Raw genomic sequence first — 12419 nt, 5'->3', positions numbered from 1 at the left:
TGGGCGGTATATAAAGATTTTAATAAACCATAGACCACCTTTCTGTGGTACAGCCAAAGCATTTATTATATGCAGTCACTTTCTCCGTCCCTAGTGGGCTCACGGTCTTAACTTTTTGTACTTGGGGCAAATGGAAGGTTAAGAGAATGAACTTGCTGGCTTGCAAATTGAGCCCTTCAGACTTAATATTCAGCTAGTAGTGGCTAGCAGTTTTTAAAGCACTGACTGCTGTGAGCTGAATTTGGCCTGGATATTCAGCTCTTGGCCTAATCCAGGCAATGGCACTGAATATCCACATTTGCCCAGCTACTAGAAGTTGTCCTTGTGCTGGCCATTAAAACAGTTGCCTGGGCACCAGCTCTGAATATTGGCTTTGCCCAGTTAACGTCTGGGCCCACCCCAATTCCATGCCTTGCCCACCCAGGCACTAATCAGAGAGTGTCACAGAGATCCGAACAGATACTCGTCGGCCCTCTCCAGTTAAGAGCCATCGAATGTCTGCTCTAGGGCTGGTCAGTAGAGATTTAATCGTGCAGGAAGTATCTCCTGCCTGATTAAATCATTTCTAATAGTGACCCCCCCTTCATTCTTAGAAAACCTAGTGTGGACAATTTTCCCAGTATGAAAAGATTCCATATCGCCTTGTCATGCTTGTTTCTCATAAAACGGAGAATGCTATTCTTACCAAGGGCATGTTACAATCCCTTCAAATGGACTGAGTGTATTGGATCAAGCCAAGCACTAAAAGACTTCTGGGGATAGAGAAAATTCAAGTGATCACTCTGCCAGAACATTTCTGAAGACCTGTCATACAGCAGCCTTAATGAACAAAGAGCTAGCGGATATGACTGACAGTCAGACATCTCATTTAATTAATCTACTTTGATTTGGCCTGCATTGGCTTTTTATATGAGTATGGCAGTAAGCAAGGCACACTTCCTGATACGTCTTTCCTCATTTATAATCCCTTTTGTGTCTGAGATCTTTCTGCTCACTAAATTTGAAGTGTTTATTACAAATGGAGCATGTTCACTAAATAGATTTATAGTCTAAGCAAGTAATGTCATAACATTTGACCCTATACTGGGAAGGGTAGGCTTTCTCTCTAAACAATGTTTTAATAAAATCGCTTTTATTTAGTGAAAGGAGTCCAAGGCATTTGTTCACCTCTGAAAAGAAAGATTCCCAAGTGTATCTGTCTTCCAAAAGGCAGTGGCAGGGATATCAATTAAATCAGAAAGTGAAGGCCATGGGATCTGGGGTAGAAGGGGCCTTTAGACCCCACCCCAGCTCAGAATATCATTTTCTGGACACTGCTCCTTCTAAGCCAAGAGGGAGTCCTCTGAATGTTTTCCTACCAGTGAAAGGTAATGCTTTAATATTGGGTTTTCAGTTCCTAGGGACAGGCAGGTTCCCTGACCTATATGGCTATTCTTATGGCATGGGAAGGGAGGTCAACATGGGAAAGGAGCACAAGTAATTTAAGAAGCAGGGCTTGTTGCTGAGAGGGAACAGTTCAGAAAAAACCAAAGGAGAGCAGGGACAAGAGAAGTTTTTGAGTACAGGAGGAATGGGATGTAAAAGGGAGGTGATTAGGAAAGGGCCAGATCGTTAACTCCCCAAAACGCAGAGGTAATAGGAAAAAAATCTGAAACCCACAAACGCTATCAAATGTCTGTAAGTAATGATTTTCTTTTTCAAATGGAGAAACTCTTTCATCTGAAAACATCTTTGTAACTGAATCTGTTCTGCAGCGTTGTTCAAATACTGTTTCCTCTACATTTCACTGTATATTCTGCTTTTTCTTCCTGTCTTAGGAACGAATGTTCATGAGGCGAAACGCATTTTGAATGAGAGTGGGCTTCCAATTATGGCTGCCATTGACCTTGATGATGCTGCAAAGAAAGCCGTGGCCAGTGTGGCAAATAAATGAGCAACAATTTGGAAACACTGAAGAATAGACTCTTGGAAATACGAATCACTACAGTCAAGATGATCCTTTCAGAGGCTCCCAGACAAAGCCAAAACTTTTATATAAGTGCGTTGTAGGACCAGAATTAATTTTTTTTTTTTTTTGACACACAGGGATATATAGAAATAATTAGTGAATAATGGATGTCACGTAATTACTGCTTCTTTATGAAAGTTGCCATTTTTCTGCAATCTGATGAACTGAAATCCAGCGTGATAAGAAGTTGCTGGATTGTACTCGTGTATCTAGATGCGAGAAAATGTTGTTGATTTTTTTTTAATTCACTTGTAGTACCTAGACGGTTTGCTTGCAGTGCATTGAGTCTCACTCACCTGATGCACTTTTGAAGCACTAATGTATACTGAAATCATATGAGCCAAATGAGGTAAATCAATGCACATTTCAAAACAGTTGTCAAAGAGGCAAATTGATGTAATTTAAGTTCAGCACTTTTACTTGATCCCGATTTGAAAGCCGTAATGTGGGTGATAAGTCACAGATAAGAATATAAAATTCTCAGTGACCTCATAGGTCCCCTTCCCTAACATTTTTTTTCTTTAATATAGTGTTATACGTTTAAGAACTGCTTTTTTTCTTCCATCGAGCTTGTATCTTCGTCTTGAATTAGATGACGACTTGACTTTTCTGTAGTTGTCTCTGTCATGGGGTGTCTGTACCAATCACTTCTTGTAGTAAGAACCACCAGCTAGTCACAAATCTCTAAATTCCAAGTCCCGGTAAACACCATGAATGCAAAGGGGTAATTTCCATAAGGAAAATCGATTCCTACATGGAGCTGTCTTCACCGATAGTTGGCAAACCAACGTCGTGCCTCTAATTGGAAAGCATAATTTTTTGGGATGCCTTACTCTGATTTTGTAGACTGTGTGCTCTGTACGATTCCCCTCTACTCTTACCAATTGGAGATGGTCAGATGCTATATCTTCCTTTGTAAGGGTCTCATACTGTATTTGCAAATCACAGACTGCTGCTAATCTTTAATTTTGGAAGGAATGTTTATGAGAGTGTATGAACCATCTAATAATGACTGTATTGTACACAGTGCATACATACCTCCCATCATGATGCAAATTTTCTAAATAAAGTTGATATTTAGCTAAACTTGGTGCCTTTTTATTTCTTATAGTATCTAACTAGTAAATGTTTTCTTTTCTTTCCTGGATTTCTAAAGATGACAGAAGAGTCATTTTCATGTTTTGACTCATTTGTTAATTTTCACCGATGTATACTCTTCTGAAAGATGATAGCCATCCTATTTGAATATAATGGACTGTTTGCAGGAACCACAAATACGTATAGCTAAGGACATGTGGGCTTAAACAGAGAGTATTTTCATTTAATGACTTCTGACTCTTGGATTTAATACAGTCGACTCTCTGTTAACTGGAACTCAATTAACCAGAACGCTTAAGCAACCAGAAAACAAAACCTAAGAAATATTGTAATACTTTAAATAAAAATGAAAATAAAATCAATTTGTGGTAGAAATTTAAGCCACAGCTAAGTATGCCCATGCTTTGCCTACCCACATATCCAGTAGTTTGGAACAGTTTATGGTATGGGGTACAGTACCGTGTTTTCCCGAAAATAAGACACTGTCTTATATTATTTTTGGGCCCCAAAAATGCACTAGGTCTTATTTTCAGGGAAACTGCCCAATCACAAACCCACAGCATCTTTCTATCCCCCCTGCCATGCAGCCGAACCCCCACCGACCTTTCCCATCTCTCCCTTCCCTTCCATCTCTCCCTCCCCAAGCCAACCTCGAGACTGATATATCATTCCCTACTTCCAAAAGGAAGCATCGCAGTAGCAATCTAAACAGGCTGCTTCGGGCCTTCTTACGTCGGGGCGTTCCTCTGTCTCATCGCCGATGATGTCATCAGCAACGCGGCAGTGGAACGTCCAGACGTGAGAAGGCCCGAAGCAGCCCGTTTAGATTGCTGCCGCGACGCTGCCTTTTGGAAGTAGGGAATGATATGTCAGTCTCGCAGTCGGCGTGGGGAGGGAGAGATAGAAGGGTCTGCTGCGGCATTTTTAGGAAGATCCCGGTACCAGCAGTGGACTTTTATTTTGCTTTCCCTTACCTCAAAAATAAGCGCTTCAACTAGGGCTTATTTTTGGGGTAGGGCTTATATTAAGACCTACCCCAAAAATCATGCTAGGGCTTATTTTCAGGGAAACACGGTATAAGTTAGGCCTATTTTTAATAGTACTCTCAAACAACCAGAAACTACATTTATCCAGCATCTACCAAGCCACATGAGTACTGGGTTAACTGAGAGTTCACTGTATTTCTAAATTAATATGAACTATTAAACAATATTGTCATTTAATGACTTCTGACTCTTGGATATAAATATACCTAAATTAGTATGAACTATTAAGTGTTCCAAAATATTTCTTTCCTAGAACATTCTTTTTAAAGATGAAAAGGAAATCACTCATTCTTTCTATTTTTAGGGGAGTTCTTGATGAGAAGGAATGAAAAGACAGACAGGAGAGGGGAGATATGATAAACAGACATTTAAATACCTATGTAATGTAAATATGCATAAGTTGAGTCTTTTTTATTTGAAAGGAAGCTCTGAAGTGAGAGGGCATAGGATGAAGTTAAGAAGTGATAGGCTCAGGAGTAATCTAAGGAAATACTTTTTTACAGAAAGGGTGGTAGATGCGTGAGAACAGTCTCCCGGTAGAGGTGGTGGAGACAGAGACTGTGTCTGATTTCAAGAAAGCCTGGGATAGGCACGTGAGATCTCTTAGAGAGAGAAAGAAATGATGGTTACTGCGGGTGGGCCGATTGGATGGGCCGTTTGGCCTTTACGCCATCATGTTTCTATAAATTCGATGTCGCATCAAATGCAATCCTCTGCCTCCAACACTGCCCATCTGGGTGGTACATCGTTACATCTCCACTGAAACCTGTCCACCTTGGGGAGGCCCTGCTGTTAACTGAAACTACCAATGGCATATCTTTCAGCTTCTCAGATGCACTCAAGCCCCGGTGGCACAACAAGTCCATGTACCATGACTGGAAAGAGGTAGACTACAAATAAATAAATAAATGCAGACTATATACATACATTTACACCTTTGGAACACATGTAAATTTGTGTAAGTGCCTTTATGTGCTGTTGGGGGGTCATTTTAGGTATCAAGTTTATATAAGGCACCTACATTGTCTTTACAAAATAGGCTTCTTTTTGGACTTTTTGAATACGCACCCTGTTATAAAATTATTCTTTCTATGTTCTTCATTCAATGGCATCTCAAAGGAACATCTGTTTCAGTGAGCTCAGAACAAGAATAGCTGTTGCATACCTTGAAGTCTTATTGTGATGCCTTTAATCAAGCTAGTTGGCTTATTTTTGTCTTATACAATAGTTAATCATGGCTTCTGAAAACTAAGAAGTAAGCTTTGTGCCTCCTAATCTGTTTACTGTTTTGAGAAGATTAAATTTGAAGCAGACCATTATTCTTAAAGGTAATTTTTCTCCTTTTTTCCCCATCTCGTAACAGAGAGAGGAAGATGGAAGAACATATATCCATGAAGCTATACAATGCAGCACCTTGAGAAAACCAGACATTCTCATCAATCACTATTAAAGGTTTTTCATTCTTTGTTGGCTTTATTTTGAGTTTTATTGTGGTTTTATCTAGGGTCTATTTCACAGTTTATGGTTTGAGTGAATAGATAGACGGCACATCTTTTTCTGGCATCTCTCTAAGTAAAACTCAAACAGCATGAAAACCCGGCATGACTCTTGAAAGACAAAACAGAGCCATTGTAATTTTGCTAACTTGCACGTTACCATGAAGTAGTTGCAACTTGGAGAAATCAACTGATTGTGCATTAGAGTGAAAATTCAAGGCTTGATTATACAACAAGATACTACAGTTTTTGTATTAAAAAATCATGGCTCGCTACTGGTGATACAGTGACTCTAAAAGACACCCACACACACACACAATAAATGAGTGACCAACTGGGATAGTCTACAACTAGGAGATCGGTAACAAAGTGTGGAGAAAAAAAAGTCTCAGATATAACTGCACCCTCCCATTACCAAAGTAATATAAGGGTAGGGGCAATAAATACCATCGTGCGTCAGAAAAAAACTCCACACTACTCAATAAACCAGAAGCAGATCAAACCCCGCTCTCAGGCAGGAATAAATTAAGCAATGGGGAGCAAAAATAGCAAACTTGTCTTGACTCAGACGCTCTTCATAAAGGTTTCCAACGTCCACTGCTTGTCAAAAATACCCCGAAGAGTATTGAACGAGTATACACGATTTGAAACTGAATGTTAAGACGACGGAGGAATTAATAGTGGGAACAGACAAAGAAGAACAGGATCTGGGGTGTGTGACAGTGTTGGGGGACACAATTACCAATAAAAAAAAGGAGATGTTGGTATTGGGGGTGTGGTTAGGCTCTGCGCTGACAATGGGGTATCAAATTCTGAAAAAACGATCCAGATGGGATATGCTCAATTGCATATGCTGTATAGGTTGAAGGCGATCTACCCTATGACTTTCGTACCATGGTGCAAGTGTTGATAACGGGTAGATTAAACTACTTCAATGCACTGTATTTGGGGGGGGGGGGGTGAAATCTAAGAGTAAAGCATTACAAGTGTTGATGACTTCTGTTGCTAGAATGATTATGGGTGTTTCACGAATGACACATAATCATGCACATTTTACACCATGAATGCAGTGGTTAGAGTGGCTTATGGGCCTGGGTCCTCCTCTCTATGGTTCACTAGCCCACCCCCCAGACTACTTAAGACACCTCTGCAGCTCTACTAAGCTTTCCTATGTTCTGGAGGGCAGGTATGTACTTTTTTATTCCAATTTTTATGGTGGTGGGGGAGAGGTCAGTGATCATGAGAGGGGGAGTGTGTGTGTGGGGGGGTCTATACTTTGTTCCTGCAGTGGTTATCTGGTCACTTTGGAAACCTTCTGGGCATTTATACCTGTTTTTAGTTCACCTAAGTCAGAACATATAAGTTCCGTCTAGGCAGTTTCGTTAAACTTTCGAATATCGCTGCAGGATGACTAAGTCTAGGTTGGCCCACATCCCACCTACCTCCCGCCCTAACCACTCCTCCAAAAATGCCCCTTTGTACTCTGGGCGCACAGCAGCAGTGAAAAGGCCTAGGTTGATTTTAGATACATCTAAAACCCGTTTCAATTATCGGCACTTGGACGACCTGTGTTTTAGGTCGTCCAAGTACTGATTTAGGCCGATTTTTAGTTGTATTTTCATTTCAATTTATGAACCTTATTTTTCACTGTTCAAGTGTTTGGCTCGCCTGACACTGGGGGGAGGGGTCTGAGTGTGGAGTATCTGTAGCATGTTTTTCTGTATTTTATGATAGAGCTGTATGCATGTTATAGGTTTATCCTATTTTTACTATGGCAATTCCTTTCCGTTTTCTCTTGCTGTATTTTCTAAACCACCAGGATCACATAAATCCATGCGGCATAAAAATTTTTTACTAAACGATATTAAGTTAGATTTAGTTGTATTCAACGTGGACCACCCTGATTGCCATCTTGGCAGGGGTGCCACTTCCTCTTCTGCTCTCCACCCACCCACCTCTTTATAATCTTTGGTGGAAGTGAGCAGGAAGTGACATCTGAGGGAGAGCTGAGGCCGGATTGTGAGCCTGCTGGGACAGGCATACTATTTAATGAATTATAAACCACTAAAAATTTAATAATGGAATGATCACAATCATTGCTGCTTGAGCTTCAGAGAGGAGTCTTGATAATCCAAAGATTAAAGAGCATTTCTTAAATGTATATTTTCTTGTATATTATTGTGACTCATTCTATATCTGTTTGCCTATATTTAGGAGCCTGGGGTGAATGTTGATAGGTGCCTACATCGAAACTGAAAATCTCTATAGCTTTACTACCGCATAAGAGGCTGATTTCTTATTTTGCACATTATTGATGAAGCAATTCAGTAGTTGGGGGGGAGGGAAAAAATCGATCAGTGTAACTTTCATGCATGTTTACTTTTGGTCTCGCAGGTCTCATGCAACCATAATTAATAGCATTAATGATCCAATATGGTACCAATTTAATTCCAGTAAATGAAATTCTAGAAGGAAAGCAGTAAGAGAATGGATTCAGCGCTCTGTTGCACGTATCTGTTGGGAAAATATATTAGTCACTTCATTCTGCAGTACCTATTTGACTGAAATTATTATAACAAAAGTCCATGTTTAGGGCATTTAACAAGAAATTACTGTTGTTCCTAGTTGTCCGCTCAAGCTTCATTTAGAGAAAAATACCCCCCCCCCCCAGCTCATGTTGAAATGATTAGCTACGTCAGTAACCATTCCTGTTAGTATAATTTAATGTGCAGCTACTGAATGGTTATGCCAAGCATTACAGAAAATAATTAGATAGGAAATCAAAGGACACACCATTCACAAACAAGCTTGCTCTATAGCCTACCTGCAAAGCAAATGCCATTCTGACTGTATTTCAGAAACACTTTGCATAGGCATGTGAGAAGGGAACGGCCTGTGATTTGCAATCTAACCAATAGCTACTGGTGTGAGAATGAAGGTGACCTTGCACAACTGGGAACAATTATCTGGGAGAATTTCTCTTTGTCCGTTTTCTTTATATTATTTTAATAAGCTGCATTTTGGCATCACTTAGAAGCCGAGGACATATCAAACCTGTATGTGTCAAATGCTGTTTGACATCAAATACCTTTCATCGAGCCCCAAGCCTCCCGGTATCTTTTTGAGCTCCTCATCTGGGAAAGTGGCTTGTCACAGATGATTTTTCTACCTGAGCAAGCTTGTGGCATTAATGAGAGAATGGAGCCTTAGCATGCAACTTCAACCTTGTTCCCTTACTGTTCACCCTCCAAACATATAACTGAATGGCAATAAGGAATAGCAAGAGACAGAAAACCCCCCACTTTGCATAACTATGCTGAGACAACCATTTTGTAGACTTACAAATTGAAAAATAAATCATACCAGCAAAAGTAATTAACAGCAGGAGAAAAAGAGGCTATGGCCAATTCCTGGTTTTTTTTTCCCCCAAAATATTTGAAGAAAAAAAAAAGAAAAATGGGTAAACGTTTACTGTGCTACCACCTTGAGTAATAAACCACATTGCTACTGTAGGTCAAATATATCTATCACCACTATATCAGATACACAAAAGACATTTATGTAATTCCTCACCATTTAATGGGAAAAACATTTTAACCCTTCATTTGGCATGGATGCTCAGAAGCAACAAGTGTTTCTATGGCTCTTATGGGAAATCTGCATTAGAGAATGACACGGTGATAAAATTCATCACCGTTCCCATGGATAACCGCGGGAAATAATCCCATGTCATTTTCTAGTGTCTATTTTAACCTCGGTCCTTCTACACCAGCATTCTTCAGAGCAAAGCTTGCGGGTCAGTGGTTGTGGCCATTCATACTCTGATTCTTATGGGAGCCAAGGATAATGAAGCCATTGTGATATCACTGATGTGATTGGTTCTTAGGCACTGGTGGAATGAGGCATTATGACATCACAATATCTGCTCTGGATACCAGAGGCTGTCCTTCTTTAGTGTCTATCTCGACCTCAGTCCTTCTACACCAGCATTCTTCAAAGCAAAGCTTGCGGGTCAGTGGTTGTGCCCAATTATACTCTGATTCTTCCCTCTCTCCTTAAAGAATGACATGAAGATGGTTTCCCGCGGTTATCCGCGGGGACGGGAACAGTGATGAATTTTGTCACCGTGTCATTCTCTAATCTGCATCTCCAAATGCCTGTTACCTTGGCACTGGTGCTCTCGTTTAACATCAAGTTAAGTAAAGCAGCCGTTTTCACTATCTGCCAAGTAAAGAGTTAAAATGTGCAGCAAGGCAGTGGAGTTGGAAGTCATTTTGGGCGACTTACAAAATTATAATATATGGTAAGTTTATCAATCTGTACTTATAGATATTATTTGTTCAGGTTCTTTGTAGTCTACAGGGTGAGGTAAAAAAAATGAAACCCCTAAAGGTTTTGTTTTGGGTTGGTTTTTTTTTGGGGGGGTTGTGCTATTTTCTGAGCAATCGCTTGGAATTTCAATATGAAACTTTACAGCTTTGAGATTATCTTTAAACAGTGATATTACAGATTTATTATTATTATGACTACCCAGCAATTTTCAGGTGTTCAAAAATGTGTGCATTGTAACATAACATAACTTTATTCTTCTATACCGCCACAATCAAGCGATTTCTAGGCGGTTTACACTGAAGAGAGCTGGACAATCAGCGAAATACAAATAGCAAAAGTACAACATATTTCTTAAGAATAGTCGGAGTAAAATTAATTGTAATTAGTATAGCTTCTATTTAAGAAATACAATGCTGAGACAACCATTTTGTAGACTTACAAATTGAAAATGAATCATACCACTAAAACACTCCTTGATTTTAAATGGTTACAAAATCAAAACATATTGGAATATGTTTATAAATAAGATGGCAGCAAATACAAGTCCCCAAAAATCACGGTTAGCAGGATCTTACACAATCGCTTGCACTTTCACCCTTATAAGCTGCAGAAATTATAAGGTGCAGAAATTACAACCTTCAGACAATGCAACGCAACAAAAATGACCAGGTCCTCAAGTGGCCCCCGAAATCACCAGACATGACTGTTTGTGACTTTTTCCTTTGGGGGTACATGAAAGACAGTGTATGTACCTCCGCTACCCACAACTATGAATGTTCTGTAGGAACGCATCACTGAACCTATAAACGCGATCACGCTGGATATGCTTCGTAGAGTCTGGTCCAAACTCAATTATTGCATAGATGTTTGCTGAGTATCAGGTGGGGGCACACATCGAGTGTATATAAGAATTGCCGCTGCTGGGTCAAACCAGTGGTCCATCACGCCAACAGTCCACTCATGAGGCAGCCCCCAGGTCAAAGACCAGTGCTCTAATTGAGACCAGCCCCACCTGCGTTCGTTCTGGTTCAGCAAGAACCTGTCCAGCCTTGTTTTGAATCCCTGGAGGGTGTTTTCCCTTATAACAGACTCCAGAAGAGCGTTCCAGTTCTCTACCACTCTCTGGGTGAAGAAGAACTTCCTTACGTTTGTACGGAATCAATCCCCTTTTAACTTTAGAGAGTGCCCTCTCGTTCTCTCTACCTTGGAGAGGGTGAACAACCTGTCTTTCTCTACTAAGCCTTCATTATCTTGAATGTTTCGATCATGTCCCCTCTCAGTCTCCTCTTTTCAAGGGAGAAGAGGCCCAAGTTTCTCTAATCTCTCACTGTACGGCAACTCCTCCAACCCCCTTAACCATTTTAGTCACTTTTCTCTGGACCGTTTCAAGTAGTACCATATCCTTCTTCATGTACGGCGACCAGTGCTGGACGCAGTATTCCAGATGAGGGCGTACCATGGCCCGGTACAGTGGCATGATAACTTTCTCCAATTTGTTCGTGATCCCCTTCTTAATCATTCCTAGCATTCTGTTCGCCCTTTTTGCCGCAGCCGCACATTGTGCAGATGGCTTCATTGACTTGTCGACCAGTACTCCCATATGAAGCTTTATGAGTTGATGAAACTGTAGCCTCAAAGGTGAAAGAATATTCCAATAAATTTTGGTTTTGTAACCATTTAAAAATCAAGGAGTGTTTTTGCGGGCACCCTTATTTGGAAAGAAAAAAAGGGGGTGGGGTACCAGCCTACTGTTAATGACATCACAAACTTTTTTTTTTTTTTTTGCTGTTTTCTTATCAATCCCCTGGAATTTCAATGTAAAACTTTACAGCTTTGAGATTGTCTTTTAAACACAGTGATATTACAGACTTTTTAGCATGACTACCCAGCAATTTTTTAGGTGTTCAAAAATGTGTGCAGTGTATAACTACCATTATTTGGAGAAAAGAAAAGCTGGCTGTTAATGACATCAGACTCCAGCTAAAGTCACAATCTCAAGGAACTCAAGGAAGCACTGCAGATGATCCGAGGACAGCCTGTCGCAGACACGATCGACAAGGCTGTTAAGAACGTCCCAAAGGGACTGAAGGCTTATGTTAAAGCTGGGGGGAGGGGGGGTGGAGAATTTGAACGTTGACAGCAACTGCTAAATTCTGACACATCGTTAATTGTATCATTTGAATGACATTATGGTATTGTGTTTTTAGCTCAAATTTTTCTTAGCATGCAAAAATCGCCAACTAGCAATGTCACATCAACATAGCTTAAGATAATTAAATGTTCAGTGATAATGCGTAGTTGCTGTCTCTGCAATTGAAATTTTCTCATAAACTGACTATTCATAGGGTCAGAGCTGGAGCCAGAGAATAGAAAAATAAGAGGAGCCGGAGTCGAAGGTTTGGTGTGCCGTCTCCACAGCCCTGGTGTGCAGTGATGAAA

At 40.3% G+C, this 12419-nt stretch overlaps 1 protein-coding gene across 1 annotated transcript in view; it reads left to right on the top strand.

Moving 5' to 3' along the window:
* Window positions 1-3094, top strand: part of SUCLG2 (succinate-CoA ligase GDP-forming subunit beta) — a 185600-nt gene extending 182506 nt beyond the window's left edge. Inside the window, exon 11 of the mRNA XM_033926731.1 lies at window positions 1818-3094. Coding sequence (XP_033782622.1) covers window positions 1818-1933 — 116 coding nt within the window. The 3' untranslated portion in view covers window positions 1934-3094. The remainder of the gene's footprint in view (window positions 1-1817) is intronic.
* Window positions 3095-12419: the final 9325 nt, after the last annotated feature.

Source organism: Geotrypetes seraphini, chromosome 17, assembly GCF_902459505.1.
Source record: "Geotrypetes seraphini chromosome 17, aGeoSer1.1, whole genome shotgun sequence".
In the NCBI taxonomy this organism is placed as follows: domain Eukaryota; kingdom Metazoa; phylum Chordata; class Amphibia; order Gymnophiona; family Dermophiidae; genus Geotrypetes; species Geotrypetes seraphini.
This window is presented reverse-complemented; position numbering and strand designations above follow the sequence as displayed.